Source organism: Macrotis lagotis, chromosome 2 (assembly GCF_037893015.1).
Source record: "Macrotis lagotis isolate mMagLag1 chromosome 2, bilby.v1.9.chrom.fasta, whole genome shotgun sequence".
Lineage (NCBI taxonomy): Eukaryota > Metazoa > Chordata > Mammalia > Peramelemorphia > Peramelidae > Macrotis > Macrotis lagotis.
The window spans coordinates 240039607-240067605 of NC_133659.1; the positions used below are offsets into that span (position 1 = coordinate 240039607).

Sequence of the window (27999 nt, forward strand, 5' to 3'; positions counted from 1 at the left end):
ACTCCAGAAAGGATGCCTATAGCTACTAAGAAAGGAATGAGAGCAGGAGCTTTAGTCTGCCCAATTACTGTAGCATACTAGTAGACATTGGAACCAAAATTCTTTTGACTAAACTTGAGGTAGAACTACTCCCTTTACAACCCATGACAAGGCCTAGCCCTCACAAGTTCTCTCTCACTTTGGCTCAGGGAGAGGAATGAGCTTGTTCACCTCTTCTCTCTACACCTTGGTTTATGCTTGAGAGTATGTGGGACGAATGCCACTTAAATAAATTTTGGAGATCTCTCAAGAAGAGAAAGTTTTATTCATTTCTCAAGGAATGAGCTCCAGTCAATTAGAGAGAGACTGAGGCAAAAGCAAAAGACCCAAGAATCACATTTATCCTAACATGATTCCCCCCTCCAACTGACCCACCCTCATTAATGAGGAATGTGGTTTTCATAATCTAGATGCATAAATTAATCTAAGGAAAAGAGTATGTAATTCAAAGGAAACCAGAATATCCCTTCAGCCCCAGGAATTGAATGGACTTCAACAGATAACATGGGGTCAGTTGACTCTTCACCAATATCCCAGAAGTTGTTTATCAGAAGAAGAGGGGCAGAAGAGACACAGTTCTAATCTATAATATTCTACTGAAGAAATCTCAGACTTTATCCCACTCAAGAGGATATGGGATTATCTTCCTTTGTAGAAACACTGCATACCTATGTCTTCCCACCAACTGGATAGGTATTTGTTCCCTGGTCTACCTTTCCCTCCACACTAAGATCACCCTCAAGATACATGCAAAGAATGAAAAGCTCCTGCTCTCATTCCTCATGCCAAAAATTCCTAATTTGTAAATATGTTTATCAAAATATGTATGTAAAATGCTAACCTGACTGTTCCCTGATGAGAAGAGTGTGGTGGGAAGGGAGGGTGGGGGGAAATTTGTAACTTGGAAATACACATGGATGAAAATAAATATGGATGAAAATAAATTTAAAAAAAACTCAAACAATGCCCAATCTCACCTTGGTGACTCCCCAAATAAAACATCCTCCATGGAGACCTGCAACACCTCCCAGGCCCCTTAGAAACCATACCACCCAATCTCCTATATCCTATACTCTATATAAAGACTTGCTTTTCTCACTACCCAATGCTGGGTCTGCTCAGAACCAGCCCACTATACTTTCCTTCAAAAAACAGTTTGTATTTACTTCTATTTATAGCACCATCTTCCTTTTTACTGAGGGTTCACCTTTTGACCATCCATCACCCTCTGCAAATGGTCTGTTTATCCATCCCTTTCAATTCACAGCTCTCTATCTCTGGCAGCTTCTAACTCTGATTTTACTACTCAATATTACAGTAACCAACCAAGGAGTGACTCTGAACCTGGCCTCTTGGCTCCCATCCACAACCTCTTCAACATTGATCATCTTCCCCTTTTCTCATCTGGTTTACTCTAATAGGTTTGACATGATACCTCATTGTTGTTTTAATTTTCATTTCTCTGAATTTAATGCAATTCTCTATATATTTTAGAAATGAGACTTTTATCAGAACTCCTGGTTGTGAAGATTATTTCCCAGCTTTCTGCTTTTCTTCTAATTTTAGTAGTATTGATTTTATTAGTGCAAAACATTTTTAATTTAATATAGTCAAAATCATTCATTTTGCAGTTTATAGTGTGCTCTATTTCTTGTTTAGTTAAAATTTATCCCTTTTCCATAGATCAAATAGAGTATTTTTTGGTGTATTAATTTATCTATTGTATCGCATTTTATGGCTAAATCCTATATCTATTTTGACCATATTTTCATATAGGGTATGAGATGTGGATCTATGACTAGTTTTTGCCCTACTATTTTCAAACTTTCCCAACAATTTTTCTTAGATAGTGAGTTCTTATTCCAAAGGCTGATGTCTTTGGGTCTGTCAAATAGTAGATTGCTGTAGTCATTTACTGTAGTTTCTTTTGAACCTATCCTAATCCATTGATCCATTACTCTTATTTCTTAAACCAGGCAGTTTTGATGACTGCTGCTTTTTGTATAGTTTGAGATCTGGTAGAGCTGGGCCACCTTCCTTTACATTTTTTTTTATCAGTTCCCTTGCTATTTTTGCCCTTTTGTTGCTCCAGATGAATTTTGTTACTATTTTTTTTAGCTTGGTAAAGTAGTTATTTGGTAGTTTGATTGGTATGGTACTGAATAAGTAATTTAAGTTGGGTAGAATTGTCATTTTGATTATATTAACTCTACCTAACCATGAGCATTTGACATTTTTCCAATTATTTAGATCTGACTTTATGTGGGTAAGAAGTGCTTCATAACTGTCTCTCATACAGTTTTTGGATTTGTCTTTGGAGGTAGATTTCTAAGTATTTAATATTATCTACAATTATTTTAAATGGAATTTCTCTATCTCTTGTTCTTGGGCTTTGTTGTTTATAATATAGAAATGCTGATAATTTATGTGGGTTTATTTTATATCCTGCTACTTTGCTGAATTTGTTGTTTCAAGGAGGTTGTTTTGATTTGTTTTTTTTTTAGGTTTTTGCAAGGCAAATGGGGTTAAGTGGCCTGCCCAAGGCCACACAGCTAGGTATTTATTAAGTGTCTGAGACCAGATTTGAACCCAGGTACTCTTGACTCCAGGGCTGGTGGTTTATCCACTGAGCCACCTAGCCACCCTTTCAAAGAGGTTTTAAGATGATCTTCTCAGGTTCTCTAGGTATACCATCATATCATGTGCAAAAAGTGGAAGCTATTGCTTCCTCATTGCCAATTCTGATTCCTTCGATTTCTTTTTCTTCTCTTATTGCTACTGCTAGCATTTCTAATACTATATTAAATAGTAATGGTGATAATCATCATCTTTTTTCACCCCTGATTTTAGTGGAAATGCTCAGAGTTTATTCCAATTACATATATTTATTGATGGTTTTAGATAGATACTATTTATTACTCTAAGGAAAACTATTTATTTCTAAACTTTCTAGTGTTTTTAATAGGAATGTTGTATTTTATTAAAGGTTTTTTCAGCATCTATTGAGATCATATGATTTCTGTTGATTTTGTTATTGATAAGTTTAATTATGTTGAGTGTTTTCCTAATGCTGAACCATCCCTGCCTATGTGGTAATAAATTGAACCTGATCATGGTGTATTATCCTAGTAATAACTTGCTGTTGTCTCATTGCTAAAATTTTATTTAAGATTTTTGCATCAATATTCATTAGGGAAATCGGTCTATAATTTTCTTTGTTTGTTTTGGTTCTTCCTGGTTTAAATATCAGCACCATGTTGTTGTCATAAAAGTAGTCTTCAGAACTCCTTCCTGTCCTAATGTTTTTTAACAGTTTATGTAGAATAGGAATTAATTGTTCCTTAAATGTTTGGTAGAATTCACTTGTAAATCCCATCTGGACCTGGAGACTTTTCCTTAGGAGTTTATTTATGATTTCTTCAATTTATTTCTTTTGAAATGGGGTTATTTAAGTAATTAATTTCTTGTATTAATCTGGGCAGGTTATCCAATTTATTGGCATACAGTTCAGCAAAGTAACTCTAAATTAGATCTTTAATTTCCTCCACATTGGTGATTAGTTCATGCCTTTCATTTTTGACTCTGGTAATTTGGTTATCTCCTTTCTTTTTTAAAATCAGATTAACCAAAGGTTTGTCTATTTCATTCACTTTTTCATAAAACCAATTCTTAGTTTTATTTATGAGATCAATTGATTTCTACTTTATTAATCTCTCCCTTGATTTTCAGAATTTTTAAATTGGTCTTTAATTGGAGATGTTTAATTTGTTCTTTCTCTAGCTTTTTTAATTGCATACCCAATTCATTGATCTCCTCTTTCTCTATTTTATTCATACAGGCATTTAGAGATATAAAGTTTCTCCTCAAAGCTGCCTTGGCTGCATCCCATAAATTTTGGTATGATGTCTTATTATCATTTTCTTGTTTATAATTATTGTTTCTGGGGTGGCTAGGTGGCATAGTGGATAAAGCATGGGCCTTGGAGTCAGGAGTACCTGGGTTCAAATCCGGTCTCAGGCACTTAAAAATTACCTAGCTGTGTGGCCTTGGGCAAGCCACTTAATCCCATTTGCCTTGCTAAAAAAAAAGCCCTATAATTATTGTTTCTATTATTTGCTGATTGATTCACCCATTGTTTAAGATAAAGTTATTTAATTTCCAACTGGTTCTTGGTTTATATTTCCCTAACCTTTTATCACATGTAATTTTTATTGGATCATGGTCTGAGAAGTGTGTATTTATTATTTGTGCCTTTCTGTGTTTGATTATAAGGTTTTGGTGCCCTAGTACATGGCTAGTTTTGGTGAAGGTATCATGCACTGCTGAGCAAAAGGTATATTCTTTTCTATCCCCATTAAGTTTTCTCCAGAGGTCTATCATATCTAAGTTTTCCAAGATTTCATTCACCTTCTTAACTTCCTTCATGTTTATTTTGTTGTTAGATTTTATCTAGTTCTGAGAGAGGGAGATTGAGGTCTCCTATTATTAAAGTTTTGCTGTCTATGTCTCCCTGTAATTCACTCAGCTTTTCCTGTAGGAATTTGGATGCTATACCACTAGGTACATACATGTTTAGTAATGATATAGCTTCATTTCCAATGGTACCTTTTAAGAAGATGTCCCTTTTAATGAGATTTTTGCTTTTACTTTGTCTGAGATTAGGACCGTTACACCAGATTTTTTTTCTTCAGCTGAGGCATAATATATCTTGCTCCAACCTTTTACCTTTCCCCTGTGTGTATCTCTCTGCCTCAAATGTGTTTCTTGTAAACATATTGTAGGATTCTGTTTTTTTAATCCATTCTGCAAACCACTTCTGTTTTATGGGACAGTTTATCGTATTCACATTTACAGTTAAGATTACTAATTCTTTATTTCCCTCCATGCTATCTTTCTCCATTTATATTTTTCTCTTTCCTTTTCTCTTATTTCCCCTCACCAAAATTTTACTACCTTTCCCCTTTGACTTTTCTTTTAAAAATTTAAGTTTATTTTCACTTATACCTTCCCTTCCCTCTTATCAGTGCCTTCTTCCCTTATCTTTCCCTTTGCCAGTCCCCCCCCTTCCCTATAGATTAAGTTAGATAAATAAATCCAAGTAGGAATGTATCTTATTCCCTCACTAGGCTAAATCTATTGTATAGAATTTACTCAGTATTCACATTGTCCCTTCTTTCCCTTTAAAATTATAAATCTTTGTGCCTCTTCCCTTGGTGTCATTTATTGTCCTATTATTACTCTGATATCATCAATCACAATTTGATTGCTTGATAAACTCATATTATTATTAAGATATCATCCTAAATTGTTTACTTGATTGCTTGATAAGCAGCATTGACTCAAATTGCATCAAATTATAATCATTTTTTACCTTACCCCCTTTTCAAGTATCTTTGAAGTACACACAGGCCTTCTCAGGAGACAAAGTATCATCCAAAACCATGTCATTTCTTGAACTATTTGTGCCCTCTCCCAGGCCTATTTTTCTTTCACACTTTACCCCCCCCCCCCCAGGTTAAGTCAAACTCTGATCCAAGTAAAGGTAAGAATCTTAAAAATCTCTAAGTCCTGGGAAGCTCTGAGAACTTTACAAATGATTATAAATTATAGAGACACTGACTCGGGTCCTCCCAGTTTATGATGCTTAAATGGCTCTAAGTACTGGGAGGTTCTGGAGGTCTCACCTGAGAACTTTAAAAATGATGGTAAGTTACAGAGAAACTGGCTCAGGTCCCTGCAGTTTATGATGCTTCATTAGACAAGGTGCTAAGCATCCTGTGATTTAAGTGAGCCAAAGTATAATGAGACACTTAAGTTTAAAGTTAACACTCCCGCTTTTCTTCAGGGCTTTTTGTCTCAAACAGAGTGATGTCACCTTGGACCTCTTTAATTGAAAGATAAGGGCCAATTATACCCATATCCTTGAGGTTCATTCTCTTTGATTATATTCTATCCTTAAATTATCCTAAGAGAAATAAATTTCTAAAGAATTAGAAGTGTTATATTTTCCTTTTTAGGGTTGTATACAATCTGATAGTTTTGACCAACATTTGTTTTGTTTTATTTTGTTTTTTCCTTCCCTCTTTCATTTTCCTTTTTTTATGCAACTCTTGAGTTGTATATTTGGTTTATTGTATCTGTTCAGTTCTGGTCTTTGTGTCAGGAAATTCTGGAAGTCCTCTATTTTGTTGAACATCCATCTGTTTCCCTAATAGTATATGGTGAATTTTGCAGGGTAATACATTCTGGGTTGTAATCCCAGGTCCTTTGCTTTCCAAAATATGCTATTCTAGGTCTTCTAATCCTTCAATATTGAGACTGATAGGTCCTGTGTGAGTTTGATTCTGTTTCCTTTATATTTGAGTTGTTTTCTTTTTTGCTGCTTGCAATATTCTCCCCTTCATTTGAGAGGTCTGGAATTTGGCTATTACATCCCTTGGGTCTCTTTCTGGAGAGGTTCTATGGATTCTTTCAATGGTTATAGTTATCTTGTTCTTGTAGATTTCCCTTATAATTTCCTGCATGATGTTTTCCAGGTTCTTTTTGTTTATCTAGGCTTTCTGGTAGTCTGATATTTGTAGATTGTCTCTCCTGGATCTATTTTCCCGGTCATTCATATTCTCTAAAAGTTACATTTTCTACAATTTTTTTCAGCCTTTTTATTTTGTTTGATATAATCTTGTGGGCTTGTAAATTCATTGGTTTCTATTTGTTCAATTCTAATATTGGGGGTTTTATTTTCTACAATTAGCTTTTGTTTCTCCTTTTCCATTTGGTTAATTTTTACTTTGGACAATTTTTCTTAATTTTCCTGTATGACTCTCATTTCTTTTTTCCATTTTTTCTTCTTCTCTTTTCTTTGATTTTTAAATTCTTTTTTAAACTTTTTGATGAGCTTTTGTATTTGAGTCCAATTTATACTGTTTTGATACTTCCCCTGTGAGTGATTTCTCACTGCTTCATGGCATTGCTGTCATCTTTGTCTGTAGTTTTCTATAATGAGCACTCTTTTTAGTTTTTTTGTTCATTTTTTGCTGTTTTAGCTCTGCTCCTAGGGATCTGTAGTTTGAATGTCAGAGTAGAGGCTTCATTTATCTTTGGGAGGGAAAAGCTCCAGGAATAAGTTGGAGCTTCACACCACCATCTTGTCTCCACCCTGGAAGTGTTTTCCGTTTCTATGGAGGTTAGGATTTGTGTCCTTAGGACAGGATAATAAATAGGACTCTACTGGGCAAAAATGAAACTCAGGCCTGGATCCAACAGGAAGGAAGGAAGGAAGGAAGGAAGGAAGGAAGGAAGGAAGGAAGGAAGGAAGGAAGGAAGGAAGGAAGGAAGGAGTTGCATTGTGCAACTAGAAATGGTCCTCAGTGGGGCAAGCTCCTACCCCTCACAGGTTGTTGTTTATCCTTTTTTTTAAGTTTTTTTTCCATGGCAATGGGGTTAAATGGCTTGCCCAAGGCCATACAACTAGGTAATTATTAAGTGTCTAAGGCCAGATTTGAACTCAGGTACTCCTGACTCCAGGGCTGGTGCTCTATACACTGCGCCACCTAGCTGTCCCTTATCCTTCCTTCTTGAAGAGGATCATGACATCAGGAAAGTGATACCAAGATTTGCAAGGGAATTAGATTTAAAAGAGGGCTGTGCAAAGTCAACAGCTTTACGCCGTCTCAGGAGTCATCTCGGTTCAGTAGCAAGACAAAGATCAGAACAACTGAAGATGGCCCTGGATGCAATGTTCTTATAGGCTATTTTTTGACATTTAGATTGAAGTTCAAATTTCCCCATGTTGGCATTTACCTCATTGAAATTGAATGGGGGGGGGGGGCGCAACTAGGTGGTGCAGTGGTTAGAGCACTGGTCCTGGAGTCAGGAGGACCTGAGTTCAAGTCTGACATCAGACACCTAATATTACTTAGCTGTGTGACCTTGAGCAAGTCATTTAACTCCATTGTCTTACAAAAACCAAAAGAAGAAAAAAGAAAATGACTGAAATTTCAGTATCTTACCTGGGTCTAAAACTGGACCAGAGATTTATAAGGAGAAATTTCTTTTTTGGAATAGAAATGATTCCACAGAAAACAGAAAGTCTGCTGTCATTCAGGGCATCTATTTGACTTCCTAGATTCACACTACTATATCAAGTCCTTTAAGGTTCACTAGGGTTTTTTTTTTTTGCCCAAGAAAAGGTTCTTCCTTTTAATTAAATGTTTCACAAAATGAAATCTTTCCTGCCAATTAAGGGAAAGAGAAAAGTTTCCTTTCTCTTATTTATTGAAGTGTTCATATTTATTAAGTTCAGTCAAGAAAATGAATACTTAAAACAGAAAGGTCAAGATAAACTAATATTCACTACGACCTTTTCACTACAACTTTTTTATTGGAATTAATTTATTTTATCATTTTCTCTTTTTTTTAAGGAGGAATACTGGAACAGTTTAGATGTAATGTTTGGATTTTATAAAATAAAATGAGTCTTGACTGAATTTATCAATCTTGTCTAATAAGACTCATCTCCTAATAAATGGTTTCCCCTTATATCAGAAATAAATACTCATGACTTCATTAAAACAAATTGAAAAGTACTCCAATAAAAGCAGGACAGTTTTTTTTTTCATAACATTAGTATTGTCTTCTTGATTGAAGTGCCTATATCTCTTCCAGTTTGCTCTTCACTAAAAACAGATTTGTTATGGTTATTTTGGGTAAAGAATCTTGAAGATTCATTTTAAGATCTCCTTGCTTTCTATGTAATGACCTCAGTCCCAGTCCATAGAGCACAGATGAAACACAAGCAAAATGTACATAGCAGAACATAGTTTATTTAATTATGAAAACATACATTTTATCTCAGATTGTTTCCTTTTTTAAAAAACTATGTAATAAATATTTCACATTTTTTCAAAACTATTCAACTTCCTTTCTTTTGTTCTCTATGTACTTTTTTAGTTTTTATGGTGACAAGTAAGCTCAAAACACAAACTCAGAAGACTACAAAGTCAAAACTGCTTTATAAAAAGCCTCAAAACGGAATCAGAAGAACATTGTACATACCACAGCACTGTGTGATAGTCAACTATGATGAACTTACTCAATTCAGAAGTACAATAATCAAGAGAATTCTAAAAGATTTGAGATGGAAAATACTATCCATATCCAGAGAATAAATATAGAGGTTAAAATTCAGATCAAAGTTTATTAACTTCAATTTTTAAAAGTGTGTGTATATATACAGACACACACACAGACACTTTTAAGGTTCATTAGGGTTTCTTTGCCCAAGAAAAGTATATATAAAACATATATATTATGTTTTTTCCCTCTAATGTTTTTCCCTTTTTTGATTTGATTAATCTTTCACAATATGATTGTGAAAGTTATACATCACCGCCTGTGATAACTCTGGTGTTAGTCTGGACATTAAAGGAGAGTCAGGTCCAGTAGAGATGTACACACACACACACACACACACACACACACACACACACACACATGCAAGGTTGTGATGAAAGAATCTGCTATATTTATTTTTGGAAACTCAGACTTTTTATAACAAAAACTTATCTCAGGAATGACCAGTTAAAGGAGACACAGTTTCACAATTTCCTGGGTAAATTTACAATATTTGTTCTTAGAAATCTGCTTACTTCTCTATCAGAAAAGCCTTTACAATTGCCTCTGGAGCCACAGATTTTCCCAAGTCAGGGTTTACTGGAGAGGTAACAAATCCATATGAGAAATAATACATACATATCTCTGATGGACAGGGTCACCAAAGATATGTGTAAATCACTCCCAGGAGCTGGCCCTCAACAATACATGTATAACCTATATTAGATTGCTTTCTGTCAAGGGGAGAGGGGAAGGAGAGAAAAAAGAAAAAGAGAAAAATGTGAAACTTAAAAACCTTACCAAAAAAAGTTTGTTGCAAATTATCTTTGAATGTATTTGGAAAAATAATTTTTTAAAGTCTCAAAGAAAACATTAATTGAAAGAGTTCAAAAAGAATTTTTAAAATCAATGAGAAAGATAGAGGAAAATCTGGCAGAGGGGACTGAGAATGATGCAAGAAAATCATAACAAAAAGTTAACAGCTTGGTAAAGGAAGCAAAAGAAAATACTAAAGAATATAATGCCTTAAAAAACAGTAAGGGAGGGGCAGCTAGGTGGCTGTAGTGGATAAAGCACCAAACTGGAGTCAGGAGTACCTGGGTTCAAATCCAGTCTCAGACACTTAATAATTACCTAGCTGTGTGGCCTTGGGCAAGCCACTTAACCCCGTTTGCCTTGCAAAAAAAAAAAATTGATAAATAAAAAACAGTATGGGCCATATAGCAAAAGAGGCACAAAAATCCAATGGAAAGAAGAATGGCTTGAAAAGAAATGGCCAAATAAAAAAAGAGGGGGAAAAATTAACTGAAGAAAAGAACTCCTTAAAAAGCAGAAGTGGTGAAATGGGTACAAAAGCTCACTGAAGAAAATAATTCCTTTATGAGATAGCAAGAAACCATAAAACAAAATCCAAAGAATGAAAATAAAGGAGGAAATGTGAAATATCTCAAAAAAAAATGGAAAATTGATCTGAGAGAAATAATTTAAGAATTTAAGTTGTGATCAAAAAATATCTTAGATATCATCTTTTAAGAAGTTTTTTTTGTTTTGGGGTTTTTTTTAAGTTTTTGCAAGGCAAATGGGGTTAAGTAGCTTGCCCAAGGCCACACAGCTAGGTAATTAAAGTGTCTGAGACTGGATTTGAACCCAGGTACTCCTGACTCCAGGGCCAGTACTTTATCCACTGCACCACCTAGCTGCCCCTTAAGAAAATTTCAAAGAAAACTGACCTAATATCTAGAGCCAGAGGGTAAAATAAAACTTGAAAGAATCCACCAATCTCCTCCTGAAAGAGACCACAAAATGAAAACTCCCAGGAATGTTATAGTCACATTCCAGAGCTCTATATCAAGGAGAAAATATTGCATGTAGCCAAAAAGAAACAATTCAAATATTGTGGAGCCACAGTCAGAATAAAACAAGATTTAGCAGTTTCTATATTAAAGGATCTGAGGGTTTGGAATATTATATTCTAGAAGGCTAGCAGTATAACCAAGAATCACCTACTTAGGAAAAGTGAATATAATCCTTCAGGGAAAAAATGAATATTCATTGAAATAGTGGACTTTCAAACTTTCCTAATGAAAAAACCAGAGCTGAATAGAAAATTTAACCTTTCAAATACAAGACTCAAGAGAAGTTTAAAAAAAGGTAAGCAGGAAAGTAAAATCATAAGGCATTCAATAAGGTTAAACATTTAATTTTCCTACATGGGAAAATGATACTTGAACTTTTAAACATTTTTTCATTATTAGAACAGTTAGAATACATAGAAGACATGGGTGTGAATTAAATATTAGAAGAAAATTATATTAAAAATTAAATTAGTGGATGCGAAAGAGGAATGCACTGGAAGTAAGGAAAGGGGAGAGGTAGAACAAGGTAAATTCTCTAACATGAAAGAGGCAAAGAAGAGCTTTTACAATGCAGGTGAAGAGGGGAGAGGTAAGGTGAGCATTTGAACATTAATCTCACTGGAATTGACTCAAAGCCAGAATAATATACACACTAAATTGTATATAGAAATTGCTCAAAGGAAAATAGGTGGAAGGGAATAACAGGAGGTTGGTTGATAGAAAGCCAGGTAGACTAGGGAGGTAATGTCTGAGGCAAAATCCTTTTGAAAAAAGACAGGTTGAAAGGAAAACTGCATTGATGTCCTAGAACCAGATAGTAAAATAAAAATTTAAAGAATCCACCAATCACCTCTTGAAAAAGATTCTAACTCCCAGAAATATTATAGCCAAATTCCAAAGCTCTCAGGTCAAAAAGAAAAATTACAAGCATAGACAGACACACAGAGACAGAGAAGGATAAACAAGGGTAACATAGAATAGAGTGAAATACATAGTAATCAACTATAAAAAGAAATTTCCAGAGTTGCTCCAAGTAAAGTCTCAATTCTCAAATATGAGTCAAATTTATAGAAATAAGAGCCATTCCTCAGTTAAAAAATGGTCAAACAGGCAATTTTTAGATAATCAAAACTATCTATAGTCATATTTTTAAAAAAACGCTCTAGAACCAGGAGAACATTGTACTCATTAACAACAACATTGTGTGATCAACTATGATGGACTTAGCTCCTCTAAGAAATTCAACAATCAAGAACAATTCTAAAAAACTTGTGAAGGAAAATGCCCTCCACATCCAGAGAAAAACTATGAAGTCTGAATGTAGAGAAAAACATACTATATTCATTTTTTAAAACTTCTTTTTGCTAGAGCACTGATCTTGGAGTCAGTAGGACAGGAGTTCCAATCCAGCCTCAGACACTCTTTCTAGCTGTGACACCTTGGGCAAGTCACTTAACCCTGTTTGCCTAACATCCAGGGCCATCTCCAGTCATATGTGATTCATATCTGGCCACTGGACCCAGATGACTCTGGAGGAGAAAGTGAGGCTGGTGACTTTGCATGCACACCCCCCACCCACTCAAATCCAACTCATGTGCTTGTCGTGGTATCACCTCCCTGATATTGTGTTGTTTGAAAATGAAGGACACACTCTCCAGGCATCCTTGTGTGAGTGACATTGTCTTTAAACCCCCGAGTGGCAATCTCCGAAGCATCTTTGAGATGCCCAGGGAAGACAGGGCTACCTGGAAATCCAATTATTTCCTCAAGATCATCCAGTTTTTGGATGATTATCCAAAATGCTTCATTGTGGGAGCAGACAATGTGGGTTCTAAGCAGATGCAGCAGATTCAGATGTCCCTCCATGGGAAGGCTGTAGTGCTGATGGGAATAAACACTATGATGCGCCATTCATGGTCATCTGGAGAATAACCCTGCCCCTGGAGAAACTGCTGCCTCATATCCGGGGCTTTGTGCTTACCAGAGAAGTTCTGACTGAGATTAAGGATATGCTTCTGGACAATAAGGTGCCAGCCACTGCCTGTGCTAGGGCCATTGCCCCATTTGTCATGGTGCCAGCCCAGAACACTGGTCTGGATCCTGAGAAGACTTCCTTCTTCTAGGCTCTGGGTATCACCACCAAGATTTCTAGGGGCACTATTGAAATTTTGGGTGATGTGCGGTTAAGACCAGAGACAGGAGGCAGCTAGGAGCACAGTGGATAGAGTACCAGGTCCTAGACTCGGGAGGACCTGAATTCAAATCTGGACTCAGACAATAATTGCCTAGCTGTGTGACCTTGGGCAAGTCACTTAACTTCATTGCCTTAAATAAATAAAATTTTTAAAAGACTGGAGACAAGGTGGGATCCAGCAAGGCCACCTTGTTGAATATGCTGAATATCTCCCCGTTCTCCTTTGGACTGATCATTCAGCAGGTATTTGACAATGGCAGTATCTATAACCCCTAAGTACTAGACATCACAGAGGAGACCTTGCACCTTCTCTTCTTAGAGGGTGTCTGTAACGCTGGCAGCATCTGTCTGCAGACTGGCTACCCAACTGTTGCATCAGTGCCCCACTCAATCATCAATGGGTACAAGCAGGCCTTGGCTGTAGCTGTGGAGACTGAGTACAGTTTCCCATTTGCTGAAAAGGTGAAGGCCTTCATGATCCACCCTTTAGCCTTTGCAGTGGCTGCTGCAGCTCCAGTCAAGATGGAAGCCAAGGAAGAGTCTGAGGAATCTGATGAAGATATGAATTTGGTCTGTTTGATTAACCCACAGGAACAACTATTTTGCCAGTTTATTTGTGAAAAAAAAGTAATAAAAATGCTCATATCTCTGAAAATCTGAGATAAAAGAGAAAAAATGTGCACAAAATTATTTATAGTTTTTTTTTTTAATGCTGGCAAATATTTGGAAATTGAGAGGATATCCAACAACTATGGTGAACAAGTTGTTGTATATAATTGTGATGGAATACAATTGTACTGTCAGAAAGGACAAGCAGAATGCTCTTAGAAAAACCTGGACTTACATGAACTGATGCAAGTGAAATATACAGAACAGGAGAACACTGTATACTATAACTCAGCAATACAATGATTGATCCAAGACAATTCTGAAGAACTTAGGATGAAAAATGCTATCCATCTCCATAAGAACTGGTAGAGTTTGAATATAGATCAAAGAATATCTTTACTTTCTTTTTTTTTTCTTATTTTATTTGTCTGCTTTCCTTTATAACATGACTAGCATGTAAATACATTTGCTTTTCTTCTAAATAAGGGGAAAGAGAGTGGCAGAGAATTAGAAATTCAAGTTTTTAAAAAATAAATGTTAAAATGTGTTTTTACCTATTATTGGGGAAAAATAAAATTTTAAATTAAAAAAATAAAGTGTATTTCAAAGGTACTCCCACCCCTCCCCCAAAGAAGATATAGATACTGATCTATGCCCAATTTCTGCCAAACTGCTTTCCCAATAATTTTTACCAAGTGAATTCTTAACCCCAAAACTTAAATCTTTATATTTATCAGATACAAGATTACTATAATCCTTTACTACTGTCTATGTCTATTCTGTTTCACTGATCTATCCCTTTATTTCTTTTTTTTTTAGATTTTTTTTTTGCAAGGCAAATGGGGTTACGTGGCTTGCCCAAGGCCACACAGCTAGATAATTATTAAGTATCTGAGACCGGATTTGAACCCAGGTACTCCTGACTCCAGGGCTGGTGCTTTATCCACTGTGCCACCTAGCCACGCCCCCATTTATTTCTTAATCAGATATTTTTCTGCCTTATAGCTTGAAGTTAAGTATAACTAAATCTCCTGTATTTATATTTTTCTTCATTTGTTTCTTTGAAATGTTTGAGCATTTTTTCTTCCAAATGAACTTTGTTGTTTTTTCTAACTCAGTAAAGTAATTTTTAAGTAATTTAATAGGTATGGCAACGAAAGATTAGTTAGGTAAAATTGACATTTTTTCTATTGGTTTTGACTATCCATGAACCATTAATATTTCTCCATTTATTTACAATTATGTTCACATAGTTCCTAGGGTTTTTTTTTACAGGACTTTATACTGTCTACAATTATTTTAAATGGGGTATTTCTTGCTACTTCTTGACAAAATATAAAAAAATGCTGATGATTGATATGGGCTTATTTTATAATTCAACTGCTTTGCTAGAATTATTGTAAATTATTAATTTAATTATTAACAAACTATTTTAGTTGAATTGTTAGGACAAATATATCATGTCCTCTTTAAAAAGATAACTTATTATGTCATTTAATACTGAGTCCTATCTCTTTTCTTCTCTTATTACTATTTCTAATTTAGAAAATATTTAGAAAATAGTGCAGAATAATATTGGTGACACAATGTAGTTTCTCTCTTTTAATTAAATCATTTTATCTTTTATGAAAGTTTTTACAATTCTTTTTAGGTTAAGTGACTTGCCCAAGGTCACACATCTAGGCAATTATTATGTGTCTGAACTCAAATTTGAACTCAGGTCCTACTGACTCCAGGGCTGGTGCTCTATCCACTGCACCACCTAGCTGCCCAAAAGTTATTATATTGAGACCCTGATTACTACTCTTCTTTATTTACATCTGCTGAAACATAAAAGAATTTATACCTTATAAAGGAATTGGACCACAAATCCTCCATATCCTCAAAACTAAAACAATATGAGCCTATTTTACTATATTGAATTCAATGAATGAAATCATTGGTTCCAGCATATTAAAGCTTTTGAAAGATTTCCAACATTGTTGTTCTAAATGCATCTAGGATAAGACTCATTTACCTCAGTGTTGAGATTTGTCTCAATATACACAATCAGAACTCTAAAGTTAGATTTACAGGGAAAGAACATTTCCTTAAAAATGGAAACAATTCCACTGGAAGAAAGAAAAACTGCTGTCATTCAGGGTATTTATTTTATTTCCTAGATACTATTATCATCAATGCATCAAGTCCTTTGTGGTGGTCCCATTAGAGTTTCTTTGTCCAATTAAAGACTCTTCTCTTTCAGTAAATGTTCTACAAACAAATTAAGGGAATTTCCAATTAAGGGAAAGAAAAAAGCCTTAATTGGATCCAAAATCTCAAAATTTGAAGTTCTGATTAAAAACAATCTTGCCCATTAAAAATGGCTTATCTCGATGGTTTTACCTTATATCCACCATACATATTCATTGATTAATCCAGGCAAACTGAAAAAGTACTGCAACAAACATATATATTGTGCGAGGAAAGATGAAATATCTCATGTAAGGAGAAAAACAGAAAGGCCAGTTTCAAGTACATGGAGTAAAGCATAAAAATAATGCAAAGATAGAAAAAGGCCTATTAAGAAGGCAAACTGAAAACTCTATATTTGATCCTGGAAGTAATATGGAATTATTTAAATTTAATAATTGGAGCAAGGTCACCTGAACTTTAAGAAGATTACTTACACAATTGAATGGTGGATAAGCTGGAATAGGGAAAAGATTTGAGGCAGGTTATTGCAGTGGGTGCAGATGTGATGATTATGATCATGTTTGTCCTTTGTTCTCAGAGACTACCATGACATCAAGGAGATGATGCCACAACCTGCAGGTAATTTGGATTTGAGCGGGGGGTGGAGAGCTATATGCTAAGTCATCAGCCTCACATTCTCCTCCAGTGCCATTTGGGTCCAGTGGCCAGGTATGGATCAGAAAAAGTGGAGATGGCCCTGAAATGTGAGGTAATCAGACTTGCCCCAGCTAGTGTTAAGTGTCATAGAGACTAGATTTGAACTTAGGTCCTCCTGACTCCAGGACAGAGGTAAGATTATGAAAATCTGCAACAAGATGGGTGATTAAGTGTGAGAGGAAACAAAAGTGCATATTAAACAAGTTATGAAAGTAACAGCAGGAGTTGGTAACTGAATAGATATGAAGTAGTGTTAGATAAAGTAGTTGAGGAGTACATGTAAATGAGCCTAGGTGATAGGAGTATGATGATTAAATGGAGTTAAATGGAGTTGGTATGGAGATACATTTCTAAATGGGATCAGGGAGATAGTTTAATTTGACATATGTTGAGTTTAAAATGTCTGTAACATATCCAGATATTTATTATCCAATAAACAGTTGAACATGCAAGACTGAATGTCAAAAGAGAAGTTAGGACTAAATAAGGAGATTTGATAATTATCTTCATAAAGTTGATCATGATGATGTCACAAAGTGACAGTATAAAGGCAGAAAAGAGAGACAAGGTACAATAGGGAGGTAGATAATAGGAGTGTTAGAGGAATAAATGACTGTGGGGATGGGTTGCAGCAATTAATGAGTTCAAAACTAAGGAAGACAAACCAATCACTTCTATTACAACTTAGACTTTATATGTTATCTTCCAAAAGATTTGATACTCATGGGGTCTCACCAGGGTCTAGACCATCCTTCTACTCAGGGAAGCAGATAGGAAATAGCCTACAACACTCAGGGTTCAATTCTAGTTTATGTAGGAAAAAGTTGGAGAAAGAACTGGAAAATAGCAGACTTAAACATCATTAGCATCATCATAAGGAGGGTGAATTGAAAGTACTTGGATTAGTGAAGTCAGAGTTTGAATTTAAGGAGAAGAGATTTGGCAAAATTCAAAGGAAATTAAGGAAAATTTGACTATAAGTACAATGAATTTAGAAAAATATTATTTGGGATTCATAGGAGACAAGATCCAAGGAAAGAGTCAGTAGGAAATTTCATGGTTGGTTGGTTCTTGTCCTTTGTTATCAAAGAAAACAAAAAATGACATCATTATATTTGAGACAAACATTTGATCAGTCCATTATGAGCTCTGAATGCTCTACCACAGATTGGGCACAAATTTTCCAAGTGGATATCTGGGATGGGTACTCTAAACTTAAGTCAGTTTCTTTTGAGCTGCTTCAATTCAGCCTTCCTCATAGAGTTCAATACCTTTACTGATGAGGGCACGCCATGCTGGGTGGTTCTGTGTTAAGTGTCTCCCATGTTGTACAATCAATTCTAAAGTTCCTGAGAGAGATTTTTAGGGTGTCCCAGTATCACATCTTCTGACCCCCTTGTGAGCTCTTGCCCTGAGTGAGTTCTCCATAAAACAGTCTTTTTGGCAAGCGCACTTCTGGCATTCTAACAACATGCCCAGCCCATCATAATTGCACTCTTTGTAGTAATGTTGGGATGTTAAACTAGGCAGATGGGCTAAACTAGGTTGAGGGTAACCAAGGGAGTCTCAAACTCATCGGTGAGTTGTGGGGGGTGTCTTTCCCAAGCATATGAAATATTCCACTGCTGGAATGGGCAGATGAGAACACTTTGTTCCAACAGCCTTGAAGGCAGTTGTGAAGCACTTAGAGCTTAGTTAGACATTGAAGAAACCAAGATCATCCACTGCATCTAGAGCCATCACCAATTGTCTTGACTATTTTTTGTTTTGTTTTTGTTTTGTGTTGTTTTTGCCAGGCAATGGGGTTAAGTGACTTGCAAGGTCAAACAGCTACATAATTATTTCATGATGACTTTGTTTTTTTGTGTTTTTGTTTTTTAGGTTTTTGCAAGGCAAATGGGGTTAAGTGGCTTGCCCAAGGCCACACAGCTAGGTAATTATTAAGTGTCTGAGATGGGATTTGAACTCAGGTACTCCTGACTCCAAGGCCAGTGCTTTATCCACTATGCCACCTAGCCGCCCCTTCATGATGACTTTGAAAGCAAGAATGAAGCAGATGATTTCATGCTCTACCTCACTTAAATCCAACTTATGCACGCATCAGAAGATATCACTCATACTTTACCATTTCTCAAAGTCCTATGGCAACAGGCAAGTGATGAAGCAGCAGGTGCAGATACACTGGGAACTGTAGTTACAACCCTGTACACAGGTGGACCAGGTCATAGGGTTGCTTCCCTACTGAAAGCAGCAGTGAAATTTGAAGCCCCTGGGTGACTGAGCAACCCTTTCAAGGATTGCACTGCACACCACCTGATGTGAGGAAGGGGCTAGAAAATTGTCTGATTACCCAATCCTGGCCTGATTACTGCAGCAGGCAGTAATGGTATGGTTGAGACACAGAAAATCTTCAGAAACTTCTTTAAAGAAGATTCCACTCACCATCAGTGCATGGAACATGTGCACATTCATAGACAACAGAAGATCCAATAGACCTGAAAGATGAACAGCTCTTGCTGCAAGAGAACCCAGCAAGTATCATATCCAAATAGCAGCCCTGAATGAAACAAGGCTGGTAAATGAAGGCCAGTTTACTGAGGTTGGAGCTGGATACACATTTTTCTGAAGTAACTGCAATGAAGGGGAATATGGTGAAGCTAGGGTAGGTTTTGCAATCAGAACTAATCTAGCCAATATTCTTGAATGCCTAAAAGGAGTGAATGATAGGCTCATGACAATGAGATTTCCATTTTCAGGAAAACACCACACCACCATCATCAGTGATTATGCACCTACCATGAAGTCAAAATTAAAGAAAAATTTTATGAAGACCTGGAAACCCTTATCATCAATATACCAAAAGAGGATGAACTTATAATTCTGGGTGACTTTAATGCTAGAGAAAGATTAGATTACCAAACAAGGCATGGAGTCCTTGAGAGGAACAGAGTTGGAAACACGGTAATGGTCACCTACTGCTAAAGACTTCAACATCTCTTGGCCTTCTCATCACAAGCACTGTTTTCCATTTACCTAAAGGCAATAAAACTTCCAGGATGCACCCTCTTAACAAACATTAGCATCTAATTGACTATGTGAATGTAAGGAGAAGAGATACTTAGGATGTGAGTGACAAAGGCAATATATGGTGCAGAGTACTGGACTAATTAATCACAGACTCATCCTCTCCAAGCTAAATATTTACATTCAACTAAAGCCCTAAGGCAAAATAACTACTAAAAGAATTAATGTCGGGGTGGCTAGGTGGCACAGTGAATAGAGCACTGGCCTTGGAGTCAGGAGTACCTGGGTTCAAATCCGACCTCAGACAATTACCTAGTTGTGTGGCCTTGGGCAAGCCACTTAACCCCATTGCCTTGAAAAATCTAAAAAAAAAAAAAATAATGTCAAAAACTAGAGTGTCTCTCTGAGCAGAGAGTTTGTTGCTAACTTGAAGTGAAAACTGAGCCAGCACCAATGACAACAGGAGAACAGAAAAAGAGTGGGCAGTTTTCAGAGATCTGTGTTCAGCACTGCATTTGCTTATCTGAGTAAAAAACCTCCAAAGCATCAAGACTGGTTTGATGAAAATGATGGAGAAATACAGAGGTTGCTAAATGGAAAAATGAGAACTCCACAGGGTTTACCAGCAGGATAGTTCATCCATTTCTAAGAAGGTAACATTTAATTCCATCAAAAGTAAAGTACAATCAAAGCTTAGAGAGATGCAGGACTCTTCACTCAGTAAGAAGGCAGATGAAATTCAATTTTATGCAGATAGCAACAAGCCAAAATGCTTTTATGATGCCCTTAAGGTTATTTATGGACCAAAGACCTATGATATATATCATCTGCTCAGTACTGATGGATTCACATTGATTAACAATAGGGGCAAGATCTTAGCAAGTCTTCTTCAATCAATGCAGAAGCCATTGAATGTTTACCTCAAGTTGAAGTCAGTCTCTAGCTGGAGTTCTAACGGAAGAGGTGGTTTTGAATGCCATTAGGCTCCTTTCAAGTGGCAAAGCATTTGATGTTGATTCTTTCCCAACTGAGATCTACAAGTTGGGAGGGTCATTGCTCAACCAAAAGGTAATTGAAATTTTCCAGGTTACGTGGCATTGAGAGGTTATCCCCCCAAAATTCAAGGATACCTCTATCATCCATCTCTATAAAGGTCAAGGGAATAGATTGTCCTGTGATAATCATAAGGGTATTTCTCTTTTAATCATTGGTAAGATTCTTGCCAGAGTCTTTCTCAATAGGTGGATCCTTTACTTGGAAGATGGTCACCTTCCTGAGAGCCAGTGTAGCTTCAGAAAGAGTCGAGGAATAGTTGATATGGTGTTTGCCACCCAACAATGCTAGAAAAAATACCAGGAAGTCTATATACAACTTTTGTAGATCTGATCCTGATTACAGGGCCAGTGCTCTATCCACTCCTCTAATTTGCTGCCCCAGCATTTGAAGATCTGACCCCATTGTGAGGGTTTAATGGGAAATTGTATGTCAAAATGTGGTTTCCGAGAGAAGTTCATTAGTATCTTACATCAATTTCATGTTGGCATGCTTCCCCTGGTTCTAGATAATGGATGATGCTCTCAAGATTTCCCAGTCACCAATGGAGTGAAACAAGGCTGTGTCCAAGCTCCCATGCTTTTAGCATAATGTTTTCAGCCATGTCAGTCTCCAGAATGGCAGAGGGTAGTGATGAGAAGGGGTACCAAGGCTTATGAATTCTTAAAAGGATAACAGAATTATTCTAATAATGAGCTTTCTGGAGCAGGACAGTGAAGAACCAATAAAGGAAGTAGTTTGCGGTTTTTTGCTTGTTTATATTTATAATAGAAGAACATACATCTGAATGTATATTCAGATTGTATTGTGTAGGGTGGGGGAGTTTGAACAAAAACCAAAGAATATTACCTTTAATTTTTAAAAAAATTTGTCTTATTATGTAATTCTGCTATATCTCATACTATATGTTTCTTCCTTAAGGATATGATTTCTCTCTCATCACATTCAACTTAGATCAATGTATACCATGCAAACAATGTAAAGACTAACAGACTGCATTCTGTGGGGGTGGGGGTGGGGGTGGGGGAGGGAAGCAAGATTAGGGGAAAAATATTAAAACTCAAAATAAACAAAATCTTTCTTAAAAGATGTTATTGCTGAGGAAGATCAGTAATAGTTGAAAGATCACAGAGAACAAGAGAAACAGCATAAGATTGGAGAAGGGCAATAGTTCTTATTTGGGGGTGGGAGAAGAGGAAAACAGGGTTTGCAACTTTAAGCCAGTGAACTTCTCATTCCTGGGAAAATTTTAGAACCATTCATTAATTGGTTGGCAAAAATTTAGACAAGTGATTACAAAGAACCATGATTTTATCAAACACAGGTCATGGCTAGAAAACTATCTTCTTTTGGACAAAATTTTTTTTTTTTATTTTGGCAAGGCAAGGGGGTTAAGTGACTTGCCCCAGGTTACACAGCTAGGTAATTAAGCATCTGAAATCAAATTTGAACTCAGGTCTTCCTGACTCCAGAGCCGGTACTCTAGCTGCACCTCAACAAATTAAAACTAGTACACGTAAGGACTGCTATGGGTATAGTTTAGCTAGAACAGAATAAAGCTCTTGATAGTTTCTCTTATTATTCTTATGAAATATAGTTTATAAATAATACATTCAGATGATAGTGCATTCAGAACTGCCAGATTCAAAGGGTTGCATTTAATAGTACTATGCCAATATGGCAGGATATCTTCACTGACACAACCCTGAAAAACCATTTGGTCCTCTGCTGGTTAGTAGTTTTATAACTTAGATATAGGCATCAGTATAGGCCAGAGATTTGCAGGTGATACAAGGCTGAGAAGAGTAAGATAGATGCTATGAAAATGTTAGCTATTATTAGCATTATTAGCCCTGATAGTTTGGATGCCAGAGTAAGGATCCAAAAAGTTCAACAGACTAGAGTATCAGGTTAGAGATAGTATGATGAATTTCAACAAGTATTGATTGAAAAGCTCATACTTGAGTATACGAAAATCACCTTCACAAATGTGATGTCAAGAAAAAAAAGCTAATGTAATCTTGTATTGAATAGAGACAGCTTCCAGAAATAGAGTTAATAGTTCCACTGCAATCTGCCCTTGTTGGGCCTCATCTGGAGTCTTATACTCATTTCTGGGTGTCTTAGTTAAAGGACACTGATAAACCAAGATGATGAAGAGGGTCTTGTTGTCATGTGATCATTTGAAAATTGGCTGGAGGAATTAGAGTGTTTACCCTAGAGAAAACTAGAGTGTGGGGGGAAAGAATAGGAGAAGGGTGGGGCAGAGCCAAGATGGCATCATGAAGGCAGCATTTCTTGGGAACTCCTACCCCCCCCAAACTCCAAAGAATCGAAAAAATGAGGGCTCTAGCTAAAATTTAGAGAGCCAGAACCCACAGAAAGACTGAGTGATACATTTTCCTAGTCCAAGCTAACTTAGAAGTTTCACGGGAAAGGTCCTGTTTCACCAGGACCAGGGGTTGCAAAAAAAGTCGTGGACACAATGTAGCACAGTGCAGCCCAGCCCAGAGCTCCCCAGCAACAACTTGAAGAGGTGGTGAGAGAACTCTGCTCCACCAGAATGAGTGCGGAGTGAGGAACATCAGCCACAGAATCTGGAGTGAGAATCTGGAGAAAGCAGCCTGCACCCGCAGAGACAGTAAAGGAAGTCTGCCGAAATTTCACTGGTCTCCCTGCAGTAGGACTCTACTGTTTGCCTACACTCAGATATTGCAGTTTGGTCTTCCATACTAAATAACCAAGCTGGATCCTTCCTTATAACCAGAGGGAAGAGGGCAGTGGGTGGGTGGCGGTTGCATCTACATATCAAAGCACAAGTTAGAGAACATAAGACCTTGGAGGAATAAAGGTCCCAGTGGGGTATCCCCAAAAAAACAACCCCAAAGCCTTGGAAGTGCTGTAAATTAGTCTTGGACTGAGGAAATGAGTAAACAACAGAAAAAGAAGAATCTGACCATAGAAAATTTCTTTAGTACCATGGAAGATCAAAACACATACTCAGATGACCGACAAAGTTGAAGCTTTCATATCTAAAACCTCCAAGAGAAATAGAAAATGGGCTCAGACTGTGGATGAGCTCAAAAAAGACTTTGAAAAGCAAATAAGGGAGGTGGAGTAAAGACTGAGAGGAGAAATGAAAGCAATGCTTAAAAATCATGAAAACCAAATCAAAAGCTTGGTGAAAGATATACAAAAATAATACTGACAAAAATAATGTTAAAAACCAATTTAGACCCAATGGAAAAAGCAAAACAAAAGGCAAATGAGAAGAATGCCTTAAAAAGCAGAATTGGCTAGCTGGAAAAGGAGATAAAAAAAGCTCTCTGAAGAAAATAACTCCTTCAAATGCAGAATGGAACTAAAGAAAGCTGATGACTTTGCAAGAAATCAGGAAGAAATAAAACTCTTCCAAAAAAACCCCCAAAATTAGAAGAAAATGTGAAATATCTCATTGGAAACACAACCAACCTTGAAAACAGATCCAGGAGAAATAATTCAAACATTATTGGGCTATTTGAAAGCCACGACTAGAAGAACCTAGACTTCATTTTTCAAGAAATAATACAGCAAAATTGCCCTGAGATCCTAGAAGCTGAGGGTAAAATAGAAATCAATAGAATTCACTGGTTACCTCCTAAAAGAGATCCCAAAAGAAAAACTTCCAGGAATATTATAGCCAAATCCCCAAACTCCTAAATCAAAAAGAAAATTCTAAAAGCTGCCAGAACAAACAATTCAACTACCGAGGCTCCATAGTCAGGATTACATAGGATCTGGCAGCATCTACATTAAGGGCTGTAGGGATTTGAATATGATATTATGGAAGGCAAAAGATCTTGGTTTACAACTGAGAATCAACTACCCAGAAAAACGGAACATCCTCTTTCAGGGGAAAAGATTGTCTTTCAATGAAACAGTTCTTTCAAACTTTCCTAATGAGAAAGTTTGATCTCCAAGTACAGGACTCTGGTGAACCATAGAGGGAGTGGAAGAGAGGGACTAACTATGAGGAATTTGATGATGTTGAACTGGTGGATTCCTGCATGGGAAGAAGATATTGATAACTCATGTGAACTTTCTCATTTATAAGAGCCATTGGAAGGAGAATATATAGACAGGACATAGGAAGGAGTGGAATATAATGGTATGATGTGGTAAAGTAGTCAAGAAAAAGCTTTTTCAATGCGGGGGTGGGGCAAGGGGGAATGAGTGAGCCTTCATTCTCATTGGAAATGGCTCTGGAAGGAAATGACATGCACACTCAATAGGAAATCTATCTTGCCCTGGAGAAGGATGGAAGGAAAGGGACAGGATGAGGGGTAATGAGGGGGAGTGAAGGGGGGGAAATAGGTGATAGGAGAGGGAAGATCAAGGGGGAGGGTACTCAGATTCAACACACTTTTGGACAGGGCCACAGGTGAAAGGAGAGAGAAAATAGAATAAATGAGAGTGGAGAGAAATAGAGTGGAGGTACAGCTAATAATAGCAACTGAGGGAAAATTATTGAAGCAACTTCTCTGGTGGACTTATGATAAAGAAAGCAACTCACCCCAGAGACAGAGCCATTGAAATCTGAACATAGACTGAAGTACAATTTTTTTTCCCTCTCTCTATTCTTGAGGTTTCTCATCTTCTTGAGGTGGGGAGGTTTATGTTTATTCTTATATTTACTCTTATAGCACATTCAATTTACATCAATGTATGGCATGGAAACAATGTAGAGACTATCTGACACCCTTCTGTGGGTGGGGGAGGGAAGAGAGGGTGGGAGAAAAATTGTAGAATTCAGAGCCTTGTAAAAAATGATGGGTACATATTACTATTGTATATAATTGGAAAACAAATAAAATGTTAAAATGTCAAAGAAAAAAAGAATAGGAGCAGGATAGTGGTATTCAACTATCTGAAGGTCTATCAAGTGGTCTTCCAAATGGAGGAGAAATTAGACTTGTTCTGTTTGACCTCAGGGGCAGAACCAGAGGTATTTTGAGTGGAAATTGCAAGAGGCAAATTTTGACTAGACGTCAGGGGAAACTTCCAAACATCACAGTTGTCCAAAGGTGGAATGTGCTGTCTTTGTAGATGGTAAGTTCTCCTTCTGGCTGGATAATCAATTTTGTGTTAATGTGGGAGGTGGAGGTGGGGGTGTGAAGAAGGGTATCCTTTTGTATACGAGTTGGGCTAGATGAGGTTTTTTACTTTCACATTCTGCAATTGTGGGTTAAGTCTTAGCCCCTGCCCTCTCACTGGTCAAGATTAAAATAGCAACTGACCTATTTTCAGAGCTCAGATAGATCTTCGTTCTTTTAGGATTTATATTTAGACACTCAAGGCCCCTTCCCAATTAATCTTAAGAGATCTCAGAAGAGCACCACTCCTTTTATTGGCCGTAACCTGCTCCTATTTCTCCACCTCTTCCAACCTTGCTACAATATTCCCATAACTTGGTGGGTCTCTTTTTTGAGACCAAGTCCCATGGTTTTAATTCAAAGTTTCATTCTAAGTAGGGTTACTAACTCAAGTTCTCTAGCTTCTCAGCCTCCACACAAAGATGCAAGCATACACTGACTTCTCTGGGATGGAACCCAGAGTGTCCTCCCCTCCAAAAATAGTCAAATTCCCTCTGTTCTAGTGTTCATTTCTGTTCCATGGGCTATGATCCCTTTCAACTTCTCTACCTCATGCACAGACTTCCTGGTGTATCCACTAAACCTACTCAGTTTCTCAGTCCTTCATTTCTACCCTCATCACATTCTCTTCACTAAAAAAGCAGGGGAGATGAAGTGGGAGAGAAACAAAGAAAGAGACACTGCCTCCACCCCACCCCCTCCACCCCAACCCCCTCAACACATGGCAGAGGCAGACAGAGACTAGGAGAGACAGAGATGCAGCGGGAACTTCTAGGGCTCTCTGAAGGATTTAAAACATCAGCTGCTGAAGAATTTCTGCCCTATACCAGCAGAAAACGACTAAAAGGGGTGAGGATATTGGGAAGAGAGGAGTCTGAAGGAAAAGTGAAAGATACCTCAGCTTGCCCCTCCAATCCAAATATGCAGTCGTTATAAAGGCTGCTGGGGGTTGTAGTTTTCAGAAATCTCAGCTGCAGTCACTAGAGCTGGATTTAAGAAACTTTTTAGCATAAAGGGGTGAAGTTGGGTTAGGGAAAGATCCCCACTGTAGAGCAAGCCCCTCTTCTTTGGTGACTCATATACCCCTTTTGCCCCACCCTAAGACCACTGTTTATATCACCACTCCCACCTTATTAGGGAAAAGAGCAGCAGCTCTGACAGGCCCTCGACCTCATCCTTCTCTACCTGGGCCCTCACCTTGACAAGATGCAACTCCAGGGTTCCTCCTACTCCTGCCCAGTGGGGCCCTTCCACAAAACCTTGGTTAGACTCTCTGAAACAATGTCTCATTAAATTAAGGACACTATTTAATTTGAATATATATTGTGAAGTACTATCTATCTCCCATCCCAAGGGATCTGCAGGACTCCTGACCAGTCCTGGACTTCCTCACTAGAGGAAAAGAAATCGAAGAACTCTGCTCATGCCCCAACCCGGTTCTGCTGCCCTGATCCTCCAGTCAAGGGCCTATCAGGCCACCCATTCACAGGAGTTAGAGGGTCCACAAAAGGAGGGGGGTTTCCTGAGGGAATGGGGTCCCCTAAAGGGGACTATAGGCATCCTGTTTTGAGCCTTGAGCTGATGAGGTACAGGTTGGAGGTGGGGAATGCCGCTGCCTCCGTCTTTCCTGCCGTCGGACTAGCTCCTGGATCTGCTCCCTCATTGTGCAAAGCACCATATGGAGGTCCCTCAGCATCTCTGTCTCTTTCGAATCCACATAGTGTGGAAGCCCCAGTGAAGAAGGCTGTGAAGTAGTAGTCTGTACAGGAGAAAGACAAGGGGAGAAGGAATGCAGTACAACCTGGGAAGAAACAACTATTGTTAATAGCAAACGTTTATAAAGTGCTTAACTATGTGTACTGTGCAATGATTCTCGTTTGATCCTCAAAACAATTCTTGAAGGTAGGTGCTATTATTCTCATTTTGCAGAGGAGGAAACTGAGATAAAAAGATTAATCACATAACTAGTAATCAATTTGAGGCTGGATTTGAACTTATTTCTTCCTGACTCCAGGCCCTGGCTCTGGCTCTGTATTACCCAGTTATCTTGATATAGGGAGGGGAAATAGCTAATTAGAATAAGAAAATT

At 37.3% G+C, this 27999-nt stretch overlaps 1 protein-coding gene across 2 annotated transcripts in view; it reads right to left on the reverse strand.

The window, feature by feature from the left end:
• Positions 1-27999, reverse strand: part of SPACDR (sperm acrosome developmental regulator) — a 47626-nt gene that overhangs the window by 17729 nt on the left and 1898 nt on the right. Inside the window, exon 4 of one of the 2 annotated variants that reach the window (XM_074225329.1) lies at positions 4984-27669. The exons of the other annotated variant lie outside the window; for it this stretch is intronic. Within the exon in view, the coding sequence (XP_074081430.1) occupies positions 27451-27669 (219 nt within the window). The 3' untranslated portion in view covers positions 4984-27450. Of the gene's footprint in view, positions 1-4983; positions 27670-27999 lie in introns of those variants that run through there. 2 annotated transcript variants of the gene reach the window in all.